This window comes from Oryctolagus cuniculus, chromosome 18 (assembly GCF_051225735.1).
Source record: "Oryctolagus cuniculus isolate XC-2025 breed Fujian yellow rabbit chromosome 18, ASM5122573v1, whole genome shotgun sequence".
Taxonomy (NCBI): domain Eukaryota; kingdom Metazoa; phylum Chordata; class Mammalia; order Lagomorpha; family Leporidae; genus Oryctolagus; species Oryctolagus cuniculus.
In genome coordinates, this window is record NC_142884.1 from 21,896,092 (window position 1) to 21,922,547 (window position 26,456).

The 26,456-nt window shown below is 58.3% G+C and overlaps 2 protein-coding genes across 4 annotated transcripts in view; both read right to left on the reverse strand.

Moving 5' to 3' along the window:
• Nucleotides 1-26,456, reverse strand: part of LOC138846506 (protein Aster-A-like) — a 406,361-nt gene that overhangs the window by 242,257 nt on the left and 137,648 nt on the right.
• LOC149120842 (Wilms tumor protein 1-interacting protein) lies at nt 818-20,465 on the reverse strand. Of its 3 annotated transcripts, none has more exons than XM_089319511.1 (7): nt 17,583-17,706; nt 16,209-16,276; nt 16,043-16,105; nt 15,808-15,938; nt 15,123-15,174; nt 14,480-14,548; nt 818-1,512 (listed from the first exon to the last, which is right to left on the reverse strand). In XM_089319511.1, exons 1-7 carry the CDS (start codon nt 17,689-17,691, stop codon nt 1,249-1,251), a joined length of 756 nt encoding a protein of 251 aa, XP_089175637.1. In that variant the 5' UTR covers nt 17,692-17,706; the 3' UTR covers nt 818-1,248. The 3 variants fall into 3 exon arrangements, with proteins under 3 accessions (XP_089175637.1, XP_089175639.1, XP_089175638.1); XM_089319513.1 differs by lacking the exons at nt 818-1,512; nt 17,583-17,706 and adding exons at nt 11,316-12,324; nt 20,363-20,465; XM_089319512.1 differs by lacking the exon at nt 818-1,512 and adding an exon at nt 11,316-12,324.

A 26,456-nucleotide genomic window follows, 5' to 3' on the forward strand; every position in this document is an offset into this window, starting at 1 on the left:
TGTGCACTGTGGGCTGGGAGGCGACCAGTGGCCAGAGTGCGTCTACTGCCCAACTGACCAGGTGTTGGTAGCGTAGGCAGGAGGCACATTTGATAGAATCGCATGGATTCTCGGTGGAGGTGAGAGGGACTTGCTCTCAGCTGTGCCTGTGTGTGAACACCACGGGAGTAGAGCCCTTGGCCCTGGGACTCAGAGAGGTTCTCCAGGAAGGGCTGCCGCAGCACGCTGGAGAGGCCTGGTCTGTGTGCTGAGCTCATGTGCTGTGGGCAGGAAGGGCCGTAGCGCGCAGGTCACCTTGCTCTCCCACAAGCACCACTGTCAGAGGTGATCTCTGTGGCCGTGTAGCCACAGCTCTCAGCCGGGCACGCGGGCCACGGCTCACCTGAAATGTAGGGGCGGCTCCAGAGCCCTGTAAGGACAGAGGTGAATTCGCAGACTCAGCATTTCCCAGCTCCTGCCCGGCTCCTGTCTCCCAGGACACAGATGAGGCCCCGCGATGGCTCTAGAGGTTGACCTGAGGGACTCGAAGTCCTGCCGGACTCCCAGGTGCCGTGAGCAGTGCTGCTGAGCTGGCCTCTGCCTGTACCCCCAGCCACCCCTAACAGAGGACTCAGACCCGGGGGTTTAGGTGGCACAGGAAGCCAGAGCAGGTTTAGGGAGACCTCAACTAAAATCTGGGATGGGGAACCCCTGATGCTTCGGGAAGAGGCTTTCTCAGAAACCCTTCAGGCTCATTGGAGGGCGTTTAGCTGCAGTTGGAGGGGAGTCCTGGCCACTCTGTGTGGCAATAGCAAAATACCTGAAGCCGCGTTGCTTAGAAAATGAAAGAAGTTCACTTTGCCTGTGGCTTGACCAGCCCGAGAGCGTGGCACGGCACCAGCTTCTGGTGAGGGTCTCATGGCAGACAGCATCCCCCAGCAGGAGCCCGAGTGAGATGGGGCTGGAGGAGGACTGGGCCCTGTCCCTGATGACAACCCCAGGGCAGGCAACGTGGGGAAGACACCACTGGGACACGTGCATCCCCTCCTGGACCACCCGGGGTCCATCCCCTGCCTCGGCCCCTGAGTCCAGCTTCTTCCACATGTGCACTGTTGCAGTTGATTTCTCAACAATATTGCAGTGGAGTCGTTTCTGAGAGGAGGAGCCTGGTGGGGACTAGAGGCATGGAGTCACCACACAGACCCCCGGAGTCCGGTGAAAGCGGGCTTGAGGCTAATCCTCCACCTAGCGCCACCAGCACATTGGGTTCTAGTCCCGGTCGGGGCGCCATATTCTGTCCCGGTTGCCCCTCTTCCAGGCCAGCTCTCTGCTATGGCCCGGGAGTGCAGTGGAGGATGGCCCAAGTGCTTGGGCCCTGCACCCCATGGGAGACCAGGATAAGCACCTGGCTCCTGCCTTCGGATCAGCGCGGTGTGCCGGCTGTAGCCCGCCAGCCGCGACGGCCATTTGAGGGTGAACCAACAGCAAGGGAAGACCTTTCTCTCTGTTTCTCTCTCTCACTGTCCACTCTGCCTGTAAAAAAAAAAAAAAAGTAATGAAAGATGCATTTTACGAAAAAGTCATATGTGACTTTCAAAATTTTTGCACTGAAATAAGCTTACTGTTTTTTTTAAGATTTATTTATTTATTTGAAAGTCAGAATTACACACAGAGAGGAGAGGGAGAGAGAGAGAGAGAGAGAGAGAGAGAGAGAGAGAGGTCTTCCATCTGCTGGTTCACTCCTCAACTGGCCCCAAAAGCCACAGCTGTGCCGATCCAAAGGCAGGAACCAGGAGCTTCTTATTGGTCTCCCATGCAGGTGCAGGGGCCCAAGGACTTGGGCCATCTTCTACTGCCTTCCCAGGCCATAGCAGAGAGCTCGATGGGAAGTGGAGCAGCCGGGACTCAAGCTGGCTCCCATATGGAATGCCAGCACTGCAGGCGGAGGCTTTAACTCACTACACCACAGCCGCAGCACCGGCCCCAGCTTCCTGTGTTTAAAAAGGAACTATTGGGGCTGGCACAGCGGCCCAGTGGGCTAACGCCCTGGCTGAGGCACTGGCATCCCATATGGGCACCGGTTCTAGTCCCAGGTGCTCCTGTTTCGATCTAGCTCTTTGCACAGAAGAAGCTCCTGGCTCCTGGCTTTGGATCGGCACAGCTCCGGCCATTGTGGCCATCTTGGGAGTGAACCAGCAGATGGAAGACCTCTCTCTCTCTCTCTCTCTCTCTCTCTGCCTCTCCTGTCTCTGTTTAACTCTTACTTTCAATAAATAAATAAATAAATCTTTTTAAAAAAGGGAATTATTTATTTATTCAAAAGGTAGAGTGACAGTGAAAGAGATAGAGAGACAAATCCTTCATCTACCGGTTGATTCCCCAAAAGTCCTTGAGGTCCAGTTCTATGTCAAGCGAAGGTCAGGAACCAGAATTCCAACTGGGGCTCCGATGCGGGAGCAGCGGCCCACATATTGGGGCCGTCTTCCACTGCTTTCCCAGGCCTGTTAGCAGCCTCTCCAGCGCCCGAGCCCGAATCTTCTTCAAGCGGTGGCTGCTGGGTGCTGCCTGCCTTCGATTCTCACTTCTTCACCCTGACCCCTCGGGTGCCCTCCTCCACCCCCAGACCTCATGTTTCCTTTTCCCTGGACCCCAAAGGGCCATCTGGGGCTCCCGAGCCTGGAACCAGGCCTCCAACAGCCCCTCCTGTCCTCCGGGGCCTGGCGGCGGCTGGGGAAAAGCAGAGGAAACCCTGACTCTGCAGGTGGAGCACAGGCAGGGATGGGCACTGCTAGGCTGCAAGTGTGCAGAGACAGAAGGGGCCAGCGGACTGGGGTCTGCGTGTTCCTGGAGGCCCCTGGTGCCACTGCCGCCTTGCCAGGCTTTCCGTGTAGCCCCTGCCTGTCCCAGCCTCACCTGCACCCCCCACAGAGAACCTCCTCCTCATTCCTCACCAAGGGAGGGATTTTTAGGAGAGCTTCTCAGGCACCCAGGTGCAGGAGAGGATCTGCCTTTAGCTGCCCAGATCCAGTGCCAGGCTGCAGCTCCTCCCCAGGAAGTGCCCTGTGCCTGCGCCCTGCAGGTGTCTCTTGGCCCCGGACTCACCAGGTGTCCCAACTTCTCTTTGCAGAATAAAATCTTCTCAGATCCTCTTTGTTAAGGGAGCCCTAGGGGCCAGAAAACCCAGGGCCGCCCCACACCTACGTGCTCAGCAGGTGCAGCCCCGCGCACTGGCGGCCTCTCATTGGAGGAGGCAACAATAAAAGCTCGCATTGCACAGAGTCTACTCAGTGCTGGACCAGACACCGGGCGTGGGTGTGGGAGGCGGGCAGTGCAGCGGGACCGGCTGCCGTGATTGCCAGTGGCAGCTGGATCCAGGGCTGTCCGTGTTGTTCCTGCAGGGGTGCAGTGTGGGGCGGGGCGGGTGGGGGTGCGATCTCTGTCACCGTGGCCACGATCCGCAGGACACACGCATCACAACCAGGCGTAGCCGGCCAGCCACCTTCAGAGCAGCAGTGAGTCCCAGCGTCACCGTGAGCACACTGCGGCTCAGAGCCGGGGCTCGTGCCCAACACTGCACAGCAGCTGCCACTCTGCTGCCCCGCCCTCTGCAGGGAGACCGGCTCGGCTGTGTTGCTGGCTCAGACTTCCAGTCTAGCTCCCTGCTGTACACTCTCTTGGTGTTGTGGGGGCAGCAGGTGGTGGCTCAAGTTCTGGGCTCTGTCATCCACATGGGAGACCCAGATGCGTTTTGGGCTCCTGCCTTTGGCCTGGCAGAGCCCTGGTTGAATCCAGGTGCCCGGCATTCATCCCTGCTGGGAGACCTGGCCACCTCTCATAGGCTCCTCCTCTCAGAGGTCCCACACCCCTTCATTGCCACACTGGGATCAGCTTCCAAGGCACACAAACCCCGCCCAAACTGTTACCCAAGGGGACACCTGGCTTTGTACCCCCTGAGCTCCCTCCCCAGAGTCCTGGAGCAATGGGAGACCCCTGCCTCTGCAGGTGCGAAAGGGAGCCCAAGGAACGGGGAGGGCTTGGGGGCAGGGACCCCTTGTCCCCCTACCTGTGGGACTCGGGCTGTGTCCTACTACACCCCATTCTACAGATTTGAAAACTCCGGGGCTTGTAGATCAGAGTTGCCCCCAGGCTGCAGTGAGCAAGGGGGCGTCACAGGGGCAAGATGAGTGTCCCTTAGCTGCTGCTCGGCCACCCCAGAACCCCTGGGGGCTTCTGACCACCAAAGAGACATCCCAACCTCGTGCATGTGCCCCCTCCGCTCGCAAAGCCTTCCTCCAACCTAGAGAACCTTTTAATAAGCTGAGGTTTAGACGCCCTCCGGATGCAGGGCTCAGAGGCAAATGCCCGGAGTCTGTGGCTCTCCATCCCTCCCCATGCGGAATTCCATCCAAGACCACAGAAGCCCCACTCACTTCCGTCCCAGCCTCGCTGAGTCCTGAAGCTAGGGTGGCCAGTCCCCTTGCCACCCCTCCCCCCAAGCAGGCGTCTCCCTCCTCAAACACAGGCACCCTCGGCCCTGCTTGGTGGCTGTCCCAGCACCTGGAGGCTGCTGAGCCATGGCTGGCTTCACCCCAAAAGCATCAGGGAGTTACTGCCCACATGACAGCGCCCACCCAGTGCAGACCCTGAGGCCAGTGCTGTAGCACAGGGGGTTAAGCCACAGCCTGTGACACCTGCATCCCCTGTGAGTGCCATTTAGACTCCGGCCGCTCCACTTCCGATCCAGCTCCCTGCTGATGAACCTGGGAAGGCAGTGGAAGATGGGCCAAGGGCCACCCACGTGGGAGACCTGGATGGAGTTCCAGGCTCCTGGCTGCAGCCTGGCCCAGCCCTGACTGTTGTGTCTATTTGGGGAGTGAACCAGTAGATGGAAGACTCTCTCTCTCGCTCCCTGTCTCTCTCTCTTCCTTTCAAATAAATCAATCTTAAAAAATAATAATAATAGGCCAGTGCTGCAGCTCACTAGGCTAATCCTCCGCCTTGCAACGCCGGCACACCAGGTTCTAGTCCCGGTTGGGGCGCCAGATTCTGTCCCGGTTGCCCCTCTTCCAGGCCAGCTCTCTGCTGTGGCCCGGGAGTGCAGTGGAGGATGGCCAAGTGCTTGGGCCCTGCACCCCATGGGAGACCAGGAGGGGGCACCTGGCTTCTAGCTTCAGATCGACGAAGCATGCTATCTGCAACGTGCCGGCTGTAGCGGCCACTTGGGGGGTGAACCAATGAAAGGAAGACCTTTCTCTCTGTCTCTCTCTCTGTCTCTGTCTCTCGCTCTCTCTCACTGTCTGACTCTGCCTGTCAAAAAAAAATAAAAAAAAAATAATAATAAAGCTCTGAGCCCCCCAGCCTCCTTGCCTTCTAGTTCTGAGAGGACTGTCACATGGTCACCTCAAGATCAAATCCCAAATACCCCGCGGGCTGCACAGGCCTGGGGTCTGGCTTCCTGGTGCGGACGCAGGCCTGCCCGGGACCCCGCCTGCTTGCTTCTCAGGAAGAGCCACAGCCAGCAGAGACTCCACGGAGGCAGCAGGTGGAGCACCGCTCTGTGCTTCCTCGAGCAGGAGCGTGCTATGAAGCTTAGCCCACGTGCACCAAAAGGAAACGCACTGAGTATATCTTTCTTTTTTTTAAATTTTATTTATTTGAGAGGTAGAGTTTCAGAGAGAGGGAGAAACACAAAGGTCTTCCATCTGCTGGTTCACTCCTCAAATGGCCGCAATGGCCGGAGCTGGGCTGATCTGAAGCCAGGAGCCAGGAGCTTCTTCCCGGTCTCCCACATGGGTACAAGGGCCCAAGCACTTGGGCCATCCTCCACTGCTTTCCCAAGCCATAGCGGAGAGCAGGATCGGAAGTGGAGCAGCCAGGGCCTGAACCAGTGCACATGTAAGATGTTGGTGACACAGGCAGAAGCTTAGTCCACAATGCCATAGCATCGGCCTCTTGAGTATATAATTTCTAAAAATATAAAGTGGGATGAGAAAATAATTCTAAAGGAAGGAGAAAGGGAGAAATAAGAGAATTGGAGGAGTCAGTTAAATACAAAACATGTTACGAGGTGTTAGAAAGAAATCAAGGCCGGCGCCGCGGCTCACTAGGCTAATCCTCCGCCTAGCGGCGCCGGCACACCGGGTTCTAGTCCCGGTCGGGGCGCCGGATTCTGTCCCGGTTGCCCCTCTTCCAGGCCAGCTCTCTGCTGTGGCCAGGGAGTGCAGTGGAGGATGGCCCAAGTCCTTGGGCCCTGCACCCCATGGGAGACCAGGAGAAGCCCCTGGCTCCTGGCTTCGGATCAGCGTGGTGTGCCGACCGCAGCGCGCCAGCCGCAGTGGCCATTGGAGGGTGAACCAACGGCAAAGGAAGACCTTTCTCTCTGTCTCTCTCTCTCACTGTCCACTCTGCCTGTAAAAATAATAATAATAATAATAATAAATAAATAAATCTTAAAAGAAAAAAAGGCAGAGGCCGTGTCCCTTCAGTTCCAGGTGTCCTGCATCCCACAAGCCTCATCTGCATCTGCACAGGAGCTCAACGACGAGACCCTGAACCCAGACCTGCAGCCCCACTGCCGGCGTCTTGGCAAAAGAATGCGAACTCTCCGGGCCAGAAAGAACAAGGAAGCACACGGTATTGCCTAAGCTGGCTGCACCAATATGTACAAACATACGTCAAAAGTTCTAGGGAAAAATTGAGTTACATGTGTACACGTGGTGAGAATACCTGGAGGGGCAGGTTCTGTGGCCTAGTGGGTTTAAGCTGCTCAGGACACCCACCTCCACCTCCCACCCAGCTTCCTGCTCACACACAGCCTGGGAGGCCACCTGTGTGGGAGTCTTGGGTGGGGCTCCTGGCTCTTGGCTTCAGTCTGGCCTAGCCCCAGCTGTTGCAGTCATTTGGAAAGTGAACCAGGGACCCCGCTGTGGCGTAACAGGTAAAGTGGCTGCCTGCAGTGCTGGCATCCCATATGGGCACCAGTTCGAGACCCGGCTGCTCCACTTCCGATCCAGCTCTCTGCTATGGCCTGGGAAAGCTGTGGAAGATGGCCCAAGTTCTTGGGCCCCTGCACCTGCTCCTGGCTTCGTAGCTCTGGCCATTGCAGCCATTTAGGGAAGTGAACCACCGGATGGAAGATCTCTCTCTCTCTCTGCTTCTCTGTAACTCTGCCTTTCAAATAAATAAATAAATCTCTCTAAAAAAAGGGGGGGGGGGCGCGGAACCAGTGGGTGGAAGTCCGCTCTGTCTCGGTCAGGTTCACAGAAAGTGGAATTACGGCTCTGTGGCCTGCCCTGGTCCTGCCCTATCGCAGAGCACGCCTGGCTGCACAGTGTGTGTGCGCTCGCGGGTGTCGGTTTTGTCAGCACTAGAGATGCCGGGCAGAGTGGAGAGGTGTCTGTTGAACTTGAATCAGAAGATGAGGTAAAACCGGCCCTGAAGAGACAGGGCGAGCACGGGGCACGGGTTCACTGAGGTGTCCCAGGCTCAGAGCCGAGGTGGACTGGGTGAGGCACCGCGGTCCAAACAGCGCCGATACCACTCATGATGCTTCCTGCGGCTTCGGGGACTCGCGTTCCATGCACAAAGGAAGAAATCGGTTTTCTCGCAGTCGGAAATGCTGCCAAACGGGATCACGATGCCTGTGGCTCCCCAGGGCGAGGTCAAGGGGAGGCCTGGCGCGGTTTGCCTCTCAGGAGCTGGCAGAGAGGGCGCTGGGGAAGCCCAGGGAGAGAGCAGGGCGCAGACGCGCTGGGGTGCACCAGCGCAGTCAGGTGGGAGCGAGGTCCCCGTCAGATCCTCCCGGAAGCTCAGGTCTGTTCAGCGGCCGGCCTGGCACGGCCCGGAGGGAAACTGGTGCCGTGCGGCTGCAGCTGTCGCTACGGCTTCACCACTCAGGAATGTACGACCACAGACACAGACAGTGGGGTCGCGGTGCAGAGTACCCCCGGCCACGGCGTCCACACGAGAGGGCTGCCACACACAGCGACCGAGAGCGACACCCACGACTCTGCACTTAACCCACCGAGAGTGCACACTGAGACCGGCCCGGATGGGAGAGGGACGGTGGAGCTGGCCGCCCACGAGGGCGCTGTGGCGGCAGTGTGCAGCACTGTGGTGCCAGCGGGCAGCACGCACACACAGAACCCTTCCTGAACCCACAGCCGAGGGCAGCCAGGGGAGGCAGGCCAGGCACCCGTGGCGGCGGGAGAGCTGGTCGCTGAGTGGCTGTCACGGCGCTGGTGACGGCGGTCAGAACAGCAGGGCGGGCGTGACCAGTGTTGTAAAAGCATTCGAGTTATTTCAAATTTCCACAGGGCAGCCAGTGAGCCGGGGAGAGCAGTTACTGCCCTAGAGGAAGCTGGTGGGACCCTTCTGCACCAGAAGTTTGTGAAATCCGGATTGAAGAATGACCTCTTTAAAGAGTTTTCTTATGCAGACTTTTCTGAGTAAACTAAAATTATTTCCCGCCTTTCCCAAGTAACATGTAGAGGTCCCCCGCCACACCACAGCACACGCACGCCTTAGGGAGACTTTTCTGGGAAACTCAAAGGTGCTGGATCTCCCAGTTCAGAGAGACATCTCTCGTGTTTGTTCATTCTAGTTTCTATTTTCATTTAAAATCTTAGGGTTTTTATTTTATTTTTTTAAAGATTTATTTATTTGAAAGGCAGAGTTATAGAGAGAGAGAAGGAGAGGCAGAGAAGGGAAGGTCTTCCATCTGCTGGTTCACTCCCCAATTGGCCACAACAGCCGGAACTGCGCCGACCTGAAGCCAGGAGCCAGGAGCTTCTTCCGGGTCTCCCACGTGGGTGCAGGGGCCCAAGGACTTGGGCCATCTTCTACTGCTTTCCCAGGCCACAGCAGAGAGCTGGATCGGAAGTGGAGCACCTGGGACTCGAACCAGCGCCCATAAGGGACGCCAGCATGGCAGGCGGCAGCTTAACCCACTATGCCACAGCGCCGGCCCCTGAAATCTTTTAGGTTAAGTCCAGCTTTCGAAAAGTCCGTTTTGAGAGTTGTGGCACGATGCTAATACTGTGGGGATTGGTGAGGCCTGACTTAGAACGTTCTTTGTACTGTGACTTCCTTTGGGGTGTACTTTGCTAAGTGAAACTTGCTCAGTTTTCTATTTGTCTTAAAATACTTTTCACAATAAAAAGTGGAATTAAAAGACAAGTTTTTGAAATCCATGCATATACCCGGTCTTCAAAAAGCTTGTGGAAGCCGGCGCCGTGGCTCAATAGGCTAATCCTCCACCTTGCGGCGCCGGCACACCGGGTTCTAGTCCCGGTCGGGGCGCCGGATTCTGTCCCGGTTGCCCCTCTTCCAGGCCAGCTCTCTGCTATGGCCAGGGAGTGCAGTGGAGGATGGCCCAGGTGCTTGGGCCCTGCACCCCATGGGAGACCAGGAAAAGCACCTGGATCCTGGCTCCTGCCATCGGATCAGCGCGGTGCGCCGGCTGCAGCGGCGGCCATTGGAGGGTGAACCAACGGCAAAGGAAGACCTTTCTCTCTCTGTCTCTCTCACTGTCCACTCTGCCTGTCAAAAAAAAAAAAAAAAAAAAAAAAAAAAAAAAAAAAAAAAAGCTCGTGGAAAAAACATGTGCTATGAAAACCTACGTGATTTCAAATTTTTTTGCATCAAAATAAATGTCTTTTTACTTCGCCTTTTTCCCACAGGGTTTCTGAGGCGCTTGTATAGACATTCGTGAATGTAAAATTGGAAAAGAAAAAGCAGACGGTGGCTCCACGGGCCGGGGAGGGGGAGTTCGGCTCCGGAGTGCAGCGTGTGGGGAGGGGTAGTGACGCGGGAGCCTCCCCCTGTGCCGGCGGCAGGGAGGCCCAGGCCAACCGTGGCCAACGAGCTCATGCCTGAGGAGGTGCAAGGAGTGAGGCCACGTTTCCGCAGGCTGAAGACCAGGCCCTGGGCACCCGCTCAACGTGGACGTGCCCTGGGGCCCTGGGCAGAGAGGGCCTGCAGCTCCAGCAGCGGCCCGACTCAGAGGCAGGCTGGCCTGCTCGCCCCGCTGCGGGGACCTCACACTGCGGCCCCTGTGTCGATCCCGTGTCCCCCTCTGCAACACGCCCCGCCGTCCCACGCAGGGCCCACGCCAGCTGGACACAGAGGCACCACACACCGTACTCATTCTCCAAAGGCGGGGCAGGGGCTCACCCTGCCTGAGCGGTGTATCCACACTGGCCAGTGACCGCTATGACCGCGTCATCTCACCAGCACTCACCTGCTCCTTCGGAGCCAGATGCTGGGCAGGGGGCTGGGCCAGCTGTGGCCACTGCAGTCACAGACCCTGTCCCCACGGAGAGGAAGGTGCAATCCCACGTCTTCCCACCAGTGCCCGCCATCCTCCCAAAACCACAGGGCTGGGCCGCTCCTCTCCCCAAAGCGCTCTCAGGTGGGAAAGCCCAAGGGTCCTTTGACCCCGCCCGCCTCCCGGGCTGCCCTGTGAGCCAGCCGAGTCCGCAGCAGGCCGGGCAGGGACATCTGCACAGCAGATGGAGAACACACTGGGTGGGGCGTCGGGGTGGGGGCGATTGGCTGGGGGACAGGTGAGCATGCGCCAGGCACACAGCCCTGCTGAGCACTTCCCCCCGCACACCAGCTGTGCCAGGACCTGGCGCTGCAGCCCCGGGAGGCGCAGGGGGACCCCTGTCCCCTAGGGCCAGCCTCTTCGCAGGGCTGCAGAAGCCCACTGTGACCACCCCAGGCTTCTGGAGGGCAGCCCACATGGATGGAAGGAGAGCAGCCAGGCCTCCAGGGCCCCAGACACTCCCTGGGGTCTCTCCGGAAACCAGGGACTTGGTGAGCTTCCCCCCGACCCCACAGCAGGTCACACTCTCCCATCGTGGAGTCCCCCCAGGCCTGCTCCCTGTGGTCTGCACGGTCCCCCAGGGCAAGTGTGCACACACGCTCCCCTCCCAAGGCGGACACGGATCCCATGGCCACACAGCAGAGCTGCACTACCCCCACTCCTGCACGCACGCTCAGTCCCCCCCACCAAGGGCTCTCCTGAAGCCCTGCTCACCTCCTGGACAGGACCCAGCTTCTGCTCAAGGGAAGAACTTCTTGTGTCTGCGCACCCCTGGAGATCAGCCTCAGCGGGGGGCAGGGGTGGGCAAGAGCCGTAACCAACAGGGGGCAGGGCAGACTTCGGGCACAATTTCCCGTGAAAACCACGCTGAGGGCTCCTCCCGGCCAGGTCCCGCCCACAAGCCAAGTCCCTTGGGGCCCGCACCCAGTGGCGCTGTATTTGCCATGGCTGTGAGGCGGTGACGCGCGCAGACACACGCAGCCTGGAGTCTGAGAGGCAGACACACACCGGGATTTTGGAGGCATTTATACAAAAATACCGAGCGCGGCGTTCTTGCCGTCTGCACGTCGGCCACGGGCCCCACAAGTCGGACGCTCATGAGTGCATGGTGGCTTTCTTCAGGAACAACAACCTTGGCCCAAGTTCTTAGAAGAAAACTATATTCTTTTTAAGAAAATGAAAATCTCCTCGCATGAAAACTTAATTTAAGTCAGATCCTATCCTTTTGTTGTGGCGCCCAGGACCCAGTGCACACGGCCGGGGGCTTTCCCGGCCTCGAGCTCCCTCCGGACCCAGACCCGGGGCCGCCGGGGACTCTGCGGGGCAGGTGCGTCTTGGCCAGGCGTTGGGGGGGCACAGCCCCCCAGTCGGGGCCAGGGGAGTGAGCAGCGGGGTGGGAACTGTGGCTGACAAGGCTGAATCCCACAGCGCCCACAGGCCGGGCCCCCAGTACCAAACAAGGCACCCACGGCCAGCCGACATGCACACACGCGCGCACACACACGTGCCGCCCACCGCCCCCTGCTTTCAGAGACACCCCAGAAATGCAGGGCCATCCATCCAGGGCCCCAGGCTCCCTCTGAACAGGGAGGCCACGGGGGCTGGGCTGAGGCCGCTGCCCGTCACCCATGTCTGCAGGGGGCATGCGGGGGTCTCAGGAGAGCCGGCCATGGGGGCGGGGGGAGACAGCAGGTCCCAGAGGAAAGCAACTGGAGGAGGCACAAACGGTGAATAAATAGAAGTAGCTTCACCGCGGGGGGCCGGCCCCCGCGGACAGGACAGCAGCTGGGGGTGTGGGGGCAGTGTGGGGTGGAGGCGGCCAGGCCCGCCATGACAGGGACCTGGGCCCTCGGCCAGCCCTTCCTCCACAGCCCTGCTCAGAGCTCTGTGACGTGCACTGCGGGCGAGGGCAGCGGGCCCGGCCGGAGGCGCCGCAGGTGGCAGCGGCGGCACAGCAGGTGGCCCTCCAGGGGGTAGCAGCGGCATCCGTCCTCCCCGCTCAGCTGCAGCCCGCAGTCCTAGGGGAGAGCACAACCCGGGGCCCCGAGTGAGGAGGGAGCGGACGAGGGCTCGTGGGCGCAGGGCTGGGCAGTCACAGTCCCCGGACACAGCGAGGACTGTGGCTGTCACCACCCCCGGCCACGCCTCCGAGGGAGGCTCAGGGCCCTGGGGCACACGCCCGGCTGGACAGAGTGCACACCGGCAGGCATCTGCGGGCGGCGCCGGGCAGGGAAAGTGGACAAGAGGCCGCCACGCCGAGGTCCTTAACTGAAGCAGGGCGTTCCCCCAACTCAGCAGGGAAGGACCACCGGCTGAGCCCTGGAGCAGCAGCAGACGAAGGGGAGGAGCACCCCAAAGGAGGGTCCTCCAGGGGGGTGCCCATCAAGTGTCCACCAGGCTCTCCTGACTGCAAACTGTGACCACAGGACAGAGAGAGGGCAAAGTGGCCTGCAGACCCCAGCTCCCACGCAGGGGTCCCCGGGGGGCGCCAGCACCACCAGCAGCCAGCTGCTCCCAGGCCCTCAGCATCAACCTCTTGCTAAGGAGTGTGCCTGGCCACCCCGAGGGGACAGGGCAGTGCACAGGACAGCTGCATGGGCAGAGGCGCAGAGGCCGTGACTGCACGGGGTCGGGGGGGACTGGAGCCCCGCTGTTCCCCACCCTCCTCCTCTGCCCCCACCCGGCATCCTCGTCGGTTCTCTCCCTCCTGGGCTCGGTGACCCAACCCCCTCTCGCCCGTCCTCCTCTCCGTGGCCGCCTCGCCTCCAGCCGTCCCCTAGATATCCGTGTTGTCAGGGCACCCCGGGCCCTCTGCCCCTGCATGCCCTCTCTGGAAGACCCCCGCCCCCAGCTGCACCCTGCCATGAAGGAGCCGCAGGAGCTGGACGTCACCTCCCGCCTTCCGCGATGAGAACACAGCCAGCCGCGTGACTCTCAGCCGCTCAATGGAAGCGAGGCAGGCTGGTCATCTCAGAGTGGGGTCAGCCTCACAGCACAACACGGTGGGCCACGGCTGGGACGCCGGCATCCCGGATCCGAGCCCCAGCTCAAATCCCACTGCTCCACTTCTGCTCCGGCTCCCTGCTATGGCCCGGGAAAGCAGTGGAGGATGACCCACTGGGAGACCCGGATGAAGTTCCAGGCTCCTGGCTTCTCTCTGGGCCAGCCCCAGCCGTTGCAGCCATTTGGGGAGTGAAACAACAGATGGAAGACTGATCTATTGTTTTCCCTTTCAAACACATTAAATAACTAAATCTTTAAAACAACATCTTTAAGAGAAGGTAGCCAATGAGAGGAGCCGTGCAGCTGCCCTGACCTGCCGCCTGCGGGGATTTCCCGGACTGCCGAGAGCTGGGGGTCAGTGCCAGTGGGGAGGGGCCCACCTGCCCACGACCCCCAAGTTCCCGCATCCATCAGCGGAGTCTCTGAGCCCCAGACCTCCCAACTGGGATGTCTGCAGCTTCGAGCACCTCCTCCGCTCCCCCTCACCCCCCCCACGGGCACCCCTAGCCCCCACCTCCCACGTCCACTCACCAGATCCTGTCCAACCCCTCCCCTGACCCAGAACCACGCCCCTCCCCCCCCCCCCCCGGCAGTGCCCTCTCCTCCGACTCAGTGCCTGCAGGGAGTAAGAACCTTTTTCTGAGATCCACATGCAATCCTGCGGTGTTTTCTGACGGTGCTCCCCTGCCCCCGGGGCAAAGTCCCACTCAGCTCCTACACGCCCCTCCAGCAACAGGACACCACACCTCCCCAGGACCTGCTGCTTCCACCGCCAAGTCAGGCCCTTCTCACCGCCTCCCCAGCTACCTCCTATTCAGCCGTCAGTCTCAGCTTGAGTCAGTCACCTCCTCCAGAAAGCCATCCTTGCTTTTCCAAGGCCCCCTGTGCTCCATCAGCCCTCCGTAACAGCACGCAGCACCGTGTGGACATGGCTTTCCCTGACTACGGGGCCTGTCTGTTCTCTGCGTGTCCCGGTGCCTCACACACGGGGCAGTCAGTGAGTAGGAAACAGGGGCTGAGAGGACACACTCTGGGCAGAAGGGACAGGGCCCGCTGGGAAGGGAAGGGAAAGGCAGGACGGAGGTGATGCCATGGAGCAGGAGGATTGGGGCGGAGGGCGGCAGCCCCGGGCCACGGAGGGAGGAGGCCGGGCAGGGCCATCAGGCTTACCTCACAGTGGTAACACTCCACATGGTAGTCCCTGTCCATGGACACCACACGGATGGTCGTCTCACAGCCCTGTGGGGACACACGGGTTCACACACAACAGGCACGCAGGACTCGGGGTGAGCGGCGTGTGCGAGCACACGGCTGCACAACGGGGTCCCAGCACGGCAGCTGGGCCTTCACGCTCAGGTGAGCCCTGACATGGGCCTGGACCGGGCATTGGTAGGCGCACACCATGCGTGCACCTGCCCCTGGGGCACCTTCCCTGGTCACAGCCGACAGCACCATGTGAGAGCTGGTGGGCGTCTGCGTGTTACGTCCACGCCTGCTTCCCTGGACACAACCAGCATGTGTGGGGAGACCCAGAGCCCCAGGCGGCCCCGTGCTCATCTGCAGCCCCCCACCCTCGGCCTGCACAGCTGAGCAGACCCAGCGATCAGCCCAGTGGTGGAGCATGGGGCTGAGGGCGGTAGGCGGAGTGCTGGGTGACAGAGGCCACCATGTCCTGCTGACTCATGCCAGGGGCACCTGCCCCCACGGGCATGGGCCCAACGGACGCCCCATGCCTCTGAAGGTTAAAGAGCCACAGCGGCCGCTCTTCCCTCCCATCGTGGCCCAAAACCTGGGGCCGGCGACTGCTTCCTACCTGTGCAGGGAGGATAGGACGGGCACAGGAGGCACATTTTGGTGCGAAAACCCTGGAAGAAAAAGGAAACCAGCAGTGACTGGCTGAGCGACCAGAGACAGAGGGCACAGGGACAGGTCCTCCCACAGTGGTCCCGGGACAAGGGCCGAGCATCAGGCCCACTCTCCCGGTGTGGGTGGGCAGGTGCCATTTCCACCAGGCCTTCTTGGTGCTGGCCTTCCCCCTGGCTCCCTGTCGACCTGGGCCCCTCACCTCCTCCAGGATGGCCACCTGTCTCCCTCATGCTTCCCACGTGATCCTTGCCCCCGATGCCTGCCAGACCTGCCTCCACCCTGACTACCAGGCTGTGTGCCTGACTCTAACCCTTTACCAGACAGCATCCCAGGATCAGAGCCCGGAGCCACGGCCAGGGAGGTGGGTCAGCTGCCTAGCTGGGCAGCAGACAGGCAAGAGAAAGGGTCTGCAGAGGCATCGCCCCCACCCCCTCCTCCAGGCAGAAGAGGCCCGGCCCGGCCCTGGGAGCGGGCAGGGCAGGGCAGGGCAGGCAGGAGGCCCCCACCTCAAGGAGGCTGGCGCTGAAGCACCTGAGACAGGGGCTCTGGGCCCCGCCCCGAGCACAGTGCCCAGGGGAGGCAGGAGGGAAGAGGCCAGGACGGACAGCAGGGCCGTGGTGCCCGCGACTCACGTGTGGTAGTCCCTGACGCAGTAGATGTTGCTCTCCGCGTCCACCGTGAAGGGCACCCCGTCCAGGCACTCGTTGCACACGGAGCACCGGAAGCAGCCCGGGTGGTAGGACTTGCCCAGGGCCTGCAGGATCTGGGGGTGGAGGCGCTGCCAGGTCAGCCTGGGAGGCAGGCTCCGCTCAGCTCCCCAGCTCTGCCCGCGGCCCAGGGGCTCTGGGAGGCCGGGGAGGGTCTCACCATCTCCATGATGAGGTGTCCACACACGCTGCACTTGTCAGCCGTTTGCTGGAACCCGGAGTACTGGGAGGGACACAGGAGCCGGGGTGGCGTGTGACCAGGGGGCTCTCGCTGCCCGGCCAGCACCTGCCCCCGGCCTGCTCCCGCGGGCAGGGCGCGGACTCACCAGGAAGTCCTCCTGGCAGTACACCTTCTCGCCCACGCTGTAGAAGGCCTTCCCGCGGAGCCGGCGCCCTGCAGGGACGGGGTCAGAGGGGGCCTGGAGCTGCAGCCAGGGGAGAAGCCCGGCTCCCTTCTCTCCGCACGCTCCCCGCTCCCCGGCAGAGAAACTGCGTGATGCAATGTGTTTATAATAATAAACATTTCAAAGAAACAATGCAATGACCCATGAGAGAACACAAGGGAGAACCATGGCAGGAAGCGCATCTAGGAGGATCTGCCTTCCAGATGGACACGGAGGGGCCGGCATCATGGCTCAGCGCCAGTTCCAGTCCCGGCTGCTCCACCTCCAATTCAGCTCCCTGCTAATGCGCCTGGGAAAGCAGCAGAAGATGGCCCATGTGCTTGGGCCCCTGCACCCAGGTAGGAGACCCGGGAAAACCTCCTGATTTCAGCCAGCCTGGCCCAGCCCCAGCGAACGGAAGATCTCTTTCTCTCTCTCTGCAACTCTGTCTTTAAAATCAAATAAAAATAATCTTAAAAAAAGAAATTGGGGCTAGCACTGTGGTGTAGTGGGTAAAGCCACTGCCTGCAGTGCCAGCATCCCCTATGGACGCCGGTTCGAGTCCTGGCTGCTCCACTTCCCATCTAGCTCCCTGCTAATATGCTTGGGAAAGCAGAGGAAGATGGCTCAAGTGCTTGGGCCCCTGCACCCACATGGGAGACCTGGAAGAAGCTCCTGGCTCCTGGTTTTGGCCTTGCCCAGTCCTGGCCATTGTGGCCATTCAGGGAGTGGACCAATGGATGGAAGACCTCTCTGTCTCTGCCTCTCCCTCTCTGTAACTCTTCCAAATAATTAAATAAATCTTTAAACAAAAAAAGGAAGAAATTATATTTCTCACCTTTAGAAACACTTTTTAAAATCAGACTAGGGAAAAATATTCACAAAACATACATTTGACAGACAATTTGTACTCAGAATATACAAGAGAACTTCAAAAAGTTTGTGGAAAATGACAATTATGAAAAATTATGCTGGACATAGGGGTGTGTGTAAGTTCCTCCGCCTCAGTAACTGAAAGACAAATAACCCCAATTTAAAAAAAAAATGGGCAAAAGCCTCCATCTGACTTCACAGAGGAAGATGTGTGAGGCCTGGTCAGGAAGTAAACAGAAACACTTAGCCTCGCAAGTCACCAGGGAAATGCAAATTAGAACCACAATCCCCCTTCTACCCATTAGAATGGCTAAAATTAAAAAGACTGAAATACTGATCGTTGGGAAATATGTGGGACAACTCAACTCCCGCTCGCTCCCATTGGGAAAGTAAAAAAACATACATTCGCCCTCTGACCCAGAAATTCCACTCCTCGGGCTTTACCCAAGAGAAATGAAAACACGCGTCCAAAGAGGAGCTCCACAAGAAAGCTCACAGCCCCATCTGGGATCTGAGTATCCACGCCCGACGACGGCCCGTTCTCCAGATGCATCTCTAGTCAGCAGTAATGAGGGGGAGCTGCCGACACCTGCAGCAGCGCGGGGCAGAGCCGACCAGCCCCAAGGAGCAGACTAGGGAACACGTCCAGATCAAGTTCCCGAACCGGCAACTCGACCCTGCAGGGTGAGAAGTCACTTCGCAAGCTGGGCAGCCATGGCGGGGGTCCACTTACGGGGGCAAGGTGGGTGTCACCTGAGTGTTTAAAGACAAAGAGCAACTGGAGGCGCCAGCACCATGGAGTGGGCTAAGCCACCATTTGCGATGCCAGGATCCCATACTGCACTGCTGGTTCAAGTGCTGGCTCCCTGCTAATGCGCCTGGGAAAGCAGCAAAAGATGGTCCAAGCGCCTGGGTGCCTGCCACCCACATGGGAGACCTGGATGGAGCCTGGGCCAGCCCTGGCTGTCACAGCCATTTAGGGAGTGAACCAGTGGATGGAAGTTCTCTCTCTCTCTCTCTCTGTCACTTAGATTAGATAGATACATACATAGATAGAGTTTAAGTAAGTCTTTTAAAAAGAAGGAAAGAAAACAGATCAGGAACAGGAACATCTTGTGCCGAGAATACAGAAGCACTCAAAGACTGAAGGGGGCAAACCAGAAGGGCACAGGAGTCAACTTGAGGGGACCTGACCTGGACAAAACTGGGACACGGTGTGCAGCACACAGAACACCAATGACCACACATGCGGCAGGGACACAAGGCCCCGAGAGTGTGAGAGTGCCCACAGAACACCGATGACCACACACGCGGCAGGGACACAAGGCCCCGAGCGTGTAGGAGCGCCCGCAGACACCGATGACCACACACGCGGCAGGGACACAAGGCCCCGAGCGTGTAGGAGCGCCCGCAGAACACAGATATCGGATCCCATTCAGCGTCTGAATTGCCTCAATTTAATTTTTTTATTTTGATTTTCTAACTGATACTTTATTTGAACTTACTGATGGGCTACAGTATTTTTAGCGGGGGAGCTACAATATTATAACCCAGTACATGTATACAATATGTAATTATCACAATTTAACTGTTATTAAGAGAAACTTAAAACTTTCTTTAAAATTTTTAAAGTATTCCTTGTCTATCCCACCCTCTTTTTTTTTTTTTTAAAGATTTATTTATCTATTTGAAAGGTAGAGTTACAGAGAGGCAGAAGCAGAGAGAGAGAGATAAGTCTTCCATCTGCTGGTTCACTCCCCAGATGGCCGCAATGGCTGGAGCTGGACTGATCCAAAGCCAGGAGCTTCTTCCGGGTCTCCCACATGGGTGCAGGGGCCCAAGACTTGGGCCATCTTCTAGTGCTTTCCAGGCCACAGCAGAGAGCTGGATCGGAAGAGGAGCAGCCGGGTCTCAACTGCACTGTAGCTTTACCCACTAAGCCACAGCACCGGCCCCTCCCTCTCTTTGACTGTGGAAGGGGTTGGGGGAGAAAGGGGCTGGCACGGTGGTACAGGGGGTTAAGTCTCTGCTTGTGACACTGGCATCCCATATGAGTACCACTTTGAGTCCTGGCTGCTCCATTTCCCATCCAGCTCCCTGCTAATGCGCCTGGGAAAGCAGTGGAAGATGGCCCAAGTGTTTGGGCCCCTGCACCCACATGGGAGACCTGGATGGAGTTCCAGGCTCCTGGCTTCAGCCTGGCCCAGCCCTGGCTGTTGCACTCATCTGGGGAATGAACCAGCAAATGGAGGACCTCTCTCTCTCTCTCTCTCTCTCTCTCTAACTTTGGCTTTTCAAATAAAAAAAAGAAGAAAAGCAAAAGACAAAGACAAAGCACTCCCCTAGGAGATGTATTCTCACCATAAACCTGAACAAATTAGACTTTCACATTCAAAACTACAGGTGCAGGCGCGGCAGCACAGAGGGTCAGCATCGTCTGTCCCCCACGCAGGGGCCTGGAAGAACACCTGACACAGCCGGACAGCTGAGGGCAAGCAGCCGGAAGATACGACAGAGCAAGGCGTGCAAGGAGGGAAACTCAAAGGAAAGCCGCAGACTGCGGAAAACGCGGAATGACGCAGATTCCTGGCCCGGCGCGGAACACTGTTTACAAAGTCGCCGTCACGGCCCACGTGAGACACGGGATTCCATAGGGCCAGAGGGAAGCAGATGTCTGAAACCCACACAGCAGGAAGTGCGGATCTGCTGATTAGAGAGCCGGGTATCGGAGAGAAACCTGCAGCGGTGCCTTCCACGGCACAGAACGTCACAGTGCTTCACTCAGATAGCTAAACACGCCCCTGGGGCGCCGGGCCTGCAGCAACAGTGGGGAAATCCACGGGGGATTTGGGATCGTGGCTGCTTCTTTACTTTTTATTATTTTGTCCAGGTTAAATGACCACATTTTCAGCTTACATTGTGTCTAACATTGGGAGGAAAAGACTAATTGCAGGAAAAAGGAGTCCCAGCCCTCTGCGTGTCCAGGCACAAGGTCCTCACCGGCTCCCACCCCTCCCAAGCAGCCGAGTGACATCAGCACCCTGCAGAGACAGGACGCAGGTGCCCAAGCTGATGACCAGCAAGGCAGCCGGTCCCCAGGGCAGCCAGCTAAGGGCTCCGCAGTGGCCCGGCAGCTCCCTCTCCAGGCCCCAGGGGTCTCCTGGTGCCTGTGCGTGGGAATGCAGTACAAGGCATGCAAAGGGCCTGGGGTAGAGGCCACCTACCACAGGAGTCACAGGTGAAGCAGTCGGTGTGGTACAGGCTCCCCATGGCCTGGCACGCCTGCCTCGCTCTGTAGATGCCAAGCCCACACTTGATGCAAATGCCTAGGAGAGGAGGAGGGAGCAGTGGTTAGTGCCCTAGATGCTGAGGCAGACGTGCAGCCCGTGCCCAGGGCTGAGGCTGTCCCCCGCCTGACTCAGGCCACCTGATCCCCCAGGCTGACGTCACTCGGTGGGTAATGACCAGCATGGGCCCTCAGGGGTCCCTGCTGCTTCGGGTTTGCCATTGGCTGGCGTCTGAGGGTGTGGAGAGCTTCATGGAGCACTGAGAACAGAGTCAGAGCTAACGGAAGCCCTACGTCTTAGCTATTCCGACATACAACGTGCTACAAAAGGTTTGTGGAAAAAAGAAACGGAAAGGTAAGCTTGTCATGGTGCAAAACAATTTCGGAATCCACGCGCAGGAAAGCTCATGGGACGCGTGCAAGATGGAAACACCACACGTGCACTTCAAAATTTTTGTGCCAAAATAAATTGATCTCGTTTTAAATCCGAAAAGCAGACGGACAGAGATCTCCCCTCGGCTGGCTCACTCCCCAGGTGCTCACGGCAGCCAGGGCAGGACCACGCGGAAGCAGGAGCTGGGCACTCAATCTGGGTTTTGCGCCAGATAGCAGGGGGCTGGGGACTTGAGCCACCACCATGGCCTCGCAGCGTCAGCAGGAAGCTGGACCCAGCAGCAGAGCCGGGACTCACCGCGACGTCCACGCGGGATGTGGACGTCTCAGCCGGCACCTCAGCCACGGCACCACGCTCACCCCAGACCTACCGCTACTTCCATTTTCCCACACTTTCTGAAGCGCTCTCGTATTCAGACCGAGAAAGATAATCTAAGCCCCTTTATCTGTGATCTGCTCTCAACCTGAAGGAAAATCCTTTTTGCTCTCTGTGGACCAAGTCCTATATTCTTCAAAAGAAAAAACAAATGCATCTTTCCTGGCCCAGACACACAGAATGACAAACAGCCTGCGGCAGTCACCACCAGGTGCCTCCACTCTCGGCTGTCAGTGCCCACAATGATGCCTGGCGCCTGGCCAGTCCACAGCGCACGCGCGTCCCTGCCCTCAGGGGCCCACACGCCGGACACTCCGCCAATGGCAGCTGCACACCACGTCAGGTGTGAACAAGTGCTTCGGAGGTAGGTGAGGCTGATTAAAAACACTCAAGAGGGAGGCCGGCACCGCGGCTCACTAGGCTAATCCTCCATCTTGCGGCGCCGGCACACCGGGTTCTAGTCCCGGTCGGGGCGCCGGATTCTGTCCCGGTTGCCCTTCTTCCAGGCCAGCTCTCTGCTGTGGCCCAGGAGTGCAGTGGAGGATGGCCCAAGTCCTAGTCCCTGCACCTGCACAGGAGACCACCTGCACCTGGCTCCTGGCTTCGGATCAGCACGATGCGCCGGCCGCAGTGCGCTGGCCACAGTGCACCGGCCACGGCGGCCATTGGAGGGTGAACCAACGGCAAAGAAAGACCTTTCTCTCTGTCTCTCTCTCTCACTGTCCACTCTGCTTGTCAAAACACACACACACACACACACACATACATACACACACACACGAGGGGCCGAGGGGCCGGTGCTGTGGCCTAGCGGGTAAGGCCACTGCCTGCAGTGCCGGCATCCCATATGGACACTGGTTTGAGTTCCAGCTGCTCTGCTTCCAATCCAGCTCCCTGCTATGGCCTGGGAAGGCAGTGGAAGATGGCCCAAGTGCTTGGGCCCCTGCACCTGTGTGGGAGACCCAGAAGAAGCTCCTGGCTCCTGGTTGCCGATCAGCACAGCTCCGGCCATTGCGGCCAGCTGGGAAGTGAACCAGTGGATGGAAGACAATCTCTCTCTCTCTCTCTCTCTGCCTTTCCTTCTCTGTGTAACTCTTTACTTTCAAGTAAATCTTTATTTAAAAAAAAAAAAAACATGCACAGAGTGTGCAGTGGCTTTAACTTTTTATTTTTTCACTTGAGAGAGTGAGCGCTCCTACCCACCAGTTCACTCCCCCAGTGAGGAGTGGCGAGGACTGGGGCCAGGAGCCGGAAACCCAATCCAGGTCTCCCACGGGAGTGGCTGGAGGGTGGCAGAAACCAAACTACATGAGCCTCCCAGGGTCTGCGTTAGCAAATTGCTCGAGTCAGGAGCCAGGGCCAGTTCTTGAATCCAGGCGCTGTGATGTCTAAAGTGGGCAACTGAACCAGGAGGCCAAACGCCCACCCCTGGGGTAGGGTATGTGATCTTTAAATGGGGTGCCAGGAAGGCCCCACAAACAGGCTGACATTTCAGCAAAGGCCTTAAGGAGACACCCGAGGAATGCTGCTTTGCAGACATCTGGGGTTACTAAAACTGGGGACCCTGCAGCGGGAGAGCAGGTGCTCGGCAGACGGGGGAGGGTTGGGGAGGGACGGAGTGACCAGCAACACCAGGGAAGGCCTGGCTCCATTCCAGGGCGTTCCCTGGCCAGCACTCCCAGGGACACAGCCAGCAGGCAGCCAGCCCGGACATCACAGGTCCCCTTCACGGAGCAGCCTGGGTCTCCCAGGCCCCGTGGCCTTCACCCGCCCTCTGGACCCTAAATCTTCAGCTGCTCTAGGAGCTGCCGCCCACTCCGCCCCCTCCCTTTCTCCCAGACCTCCTTCCTCATAAAACCTGTCTCTCCAGCCCTCCGGCATTAGCAACCCCATGCAGCCCTCTCTTCAGGGAAGCAAGCAGCCTGCTGCACACCTGGTCGTCTCCTACCTGTCCACGTCTGTGCACCTGCCACGCTGATCTTGCTGGACGGGGCATCCCTGCCTCTCTGGCTCCCAGGGGACCACCTGCACCTGCACCTGCCTTTCTGAGTCTTCTCCCCTCACTGCCTGGGCCTCCCACAGGGGAGGCAGGGCCAGCTCAGATGCCCTCACAACCAGGCAGGAAAGTCACAGAGGCCTGGTGAGCACTCCGGTGAGTGCAGAGGTGGTGGCCACGTCTCAGCTCCGCAGACAGCTCCTGGGCAGGAAGGCGGGCCCACGAGCACCGCCAGAGACCCTAATGTCTCAGGAAAAGCTGGAAACCCAGCTGCGTCTGTGAACTCCTTGAAGACTGAAATTCAGCACTAACTTAGATGTGGAGGCCAAACCAACCCTGCCTGGCGCTCCCCACCCCTCACTCGCCTGGGCTCTGCCAGTCTCATCCTGAGAAATCACTCCACCTCCAAGATAGCCCAGGGAACAGCCCCAGGTCCCCCCAAAGCTGCTCTTACGTGAGGTCTCCCGGCCACACATCCGGGTACTGTGTTCTGTGCATGGGGCCCGGGGAACATGAAGCCTGCCCTCTGCTGCCTCATCCTGACTTCACCCCTCCCTCCTCACACCAGCCTCATGCAAACAGATGCCCCCAGCGCCTGCTCACTGGGCCCTGGCCCAGCCCTTGATAACCCAGCCCCCAGACTGCGGCCAGAGTGGCGGCGCTGAAGTGAAAGTGGGGTTCCAGTCCCGGCTGCTCCACTTCCAATCCAGCTCTCTGCTACGGCCTGGGAAAGCAGCAGAAGATGGCCCAAGTCCTTGGGCCCCTGCACCACGGATTGGCCCAGTTCTGGCCGTTGCAGCCATCTGGGGAGTGAACCAGTGGACAGAAGACCTCTCTCTCAAATAAATAAATATTAAAAAAAAAAAAAGTGAAAAGTGGAGTTGCAGCTGCTACTTGAGACCCCCATATCTCACACTGGGGGCCTGGGATGAGTCCCACCTCCACTTGTGATCCAGCTTCCTGCTGATGCACACACTGAGGCTCAAGTACTGGAGTCCCTGTCACCCCCATGGATACCCGGATGGAGTTCCAGGCGCCCGGCTTTGGCCTGGCCCAGTCCTGGCTGTTGCAAGCACTGGGGAAGTAAATCAGTGGATAGAAGATACCTCTCCCTGTCACTCTGCACTCCGTCCTCACACCCTCACTCTTGTCCACCAGTACCGCAAACCCAACCTTGGCAAGGAGAAATTCCATGGACCCAAGGCCCGGCCTTGTGTAAGCTGCAAAGTGCATTCCTGGCTGGCTCGGCCCAGGAGCAAGCCTGGCAGCCCCGCCACGGCATTCCAGGACCGGCTGCTTCTCTAAATGGAAGCGCTGGCTCCCACACCCCAGCTGCAAGTTAGCCCGCGAGATTCCAAGCCGTGCTGTGGGGAAAAAAAAAAAATAGGGCCAATGCAGAGAAAGAAAGGTGGAAAGCTGTGAAGAGCAGAAATGCTAGGCATGCTACAACTGGCCTTTTCCAAGAGAACAGAGAGGGGAAGGAGGGGTCGGGTTTCTTCAGCAGCCTGGTTCTAAGATCTCCTGGGCCTCTCCGATCATCTCCACCTGTCCTTAGCAAGGATTTTGCCACTCAGAAAGAAAATCTGCATTCTACGTACAGATTCCCCCAAGCTTGAAATCCCAAACATTTTCCCAGCACTAACAACACTGACATTTACAAGGTACATTCTCACCCGGGCCCTCTCCTAAACATTTTAACCAATATTAACACTTAGAGGCTATTATTGTCCCTTTGTGCATATGTGGAAACTGAGGCATAGAGAGGCTTAGCAGGTGAGCAGGAGACCTGGGATTTGAATCCTGGTCATCGGGCCCCAAAACTCACTTCCTTTTAACCACACGCCAGGCCTGCCCTTGGCTGCTGGAAGGTGAATGAGACAGAGGTACTCTCCATCCTCCCCAAGCTGATGGCTCGTAAGGGAATCTGACCACACACCAGGAAGCAGTCAAGCTAACGACAAAAATGCTATGTTCTAGGACAGACACACATCAGGACATGACATGAACCGCTCATTCAATTACTCGGCAAAACAGTTCATGAGAGACGATGTGTTCCTAACACTGTTCCAGGCCCCAGAGGACACAGCAGTGAACAAAGCAGAGGTCCTGGACTTCATGAAGCTCACAAGCCTGGGAAATTTCCAGAGGGGCTTCAGGCAGGCCGCCAGCAAGGTAGACCTTGTCAGCAAGGGGACCTTTAAACCGAAGACCCAGAGCCCACCATTGGAAGGGAGAGGGGGACGCATCCCAGGCAACAGGACTCATAGGACACAGAAAGAGACCCTGGGTGGAAAATGAGTTCAAGACGCAGGTGTTTGGTGCCGTGGTTAAGACACCACTTGGGACGCCAGCAGCCCCTATCAGAGTGCTCGGGTTCAAGTCCTGGCTCCACTCTTGACTCCAGCTTCCTGCTAACGCTCACTCTGGGAGGCAGCAGATGATGGCTCAAGCTTCTGGGTCCCTGCCACCCACGGTGGAGACCGGATCGAGTTCCTGGCTCCCAGCATCAGTGCAGCCCAGCCCTGATGCTGTCGATATTTGGAGAGTAAACCAGCAGATGGAATATTCTCTCTCTCTCTCTCTCTCTCTTTCTCTTTCTCTTTCTCTCCCTCCCTCCTCCTCCCCCTTTCAAACAATTAAAAATAGCCCCAAATTTTTAAAGAAAATGAGGTGCTTTCCCCACCTCCAAGAACCCTTCCATGGCTGTGTTGGCCCTGCCATGCTCCTCCTCTTCCCAACCCAAAACATGCCGCTCAAACCTTGCTTTTATATGGACCCTGCCTGCCAGCTATCTGCAAGATCTAGGCAGAAACCACTTAGCCTCTTGGAGCCCAAGGCTTGTGCTTGCTGATTAACTGAAGTATTATCTTGTTTGGCTCTCAGAATCAAGGCACTCCTGATTGTTCTTGTTCTGACCAAGCTTCGCGAATCTTCGCCACTGCTGGGAGAGAAAAGACCTAGCAGTACCATGCCCAGGTGCACAGAGCAGACCTGGCTAGATATATCGGGAAAAGAACTAGGACAGAAGGCAGTGGAAGTGCTCCCTCCAGCAACACACACACACACACACACACACACACATGCACGCTCCCCTCCCGCTCTTGCTCACAAATCTTGAGGTCATGCATTTTTGTCCTGAAGCAGGACAACAAAATCAGGGCTCTTCACAGCTCTCTGAGTCAGGGGGAAGGTTTAGAAATATTCTATGTAAAACTTCGTGTCCAAAACACATTATCATCAAGGGATGACAGCTATTACCATCACTGT

Bases quoted from the DNA above. Each gene is read 5' to 3' on its own strand.
- LOC149120842 (XM_089319511.1), bottom strand. From the start codon at position 17,691: ATGCATCTGGAGAACGGGCCGTCGTCGGGCGTGGATACTCAGATCCCA. The intron at 15,175-15,807 runs GTGAGTCGCGGG...TTTTTCTTCCAG, and splicing joins TGCGTCAGGGACTACCACAC to GGTTTTCGCACCAAAATGTG. The intron at 14,549-15,122 runs GTAGGAAGCAGT...GTGTCCCCACAG, and splicing joins GTCCTATCCTCCCTGCACAG to GGCTGTGAGACGACCATCCG.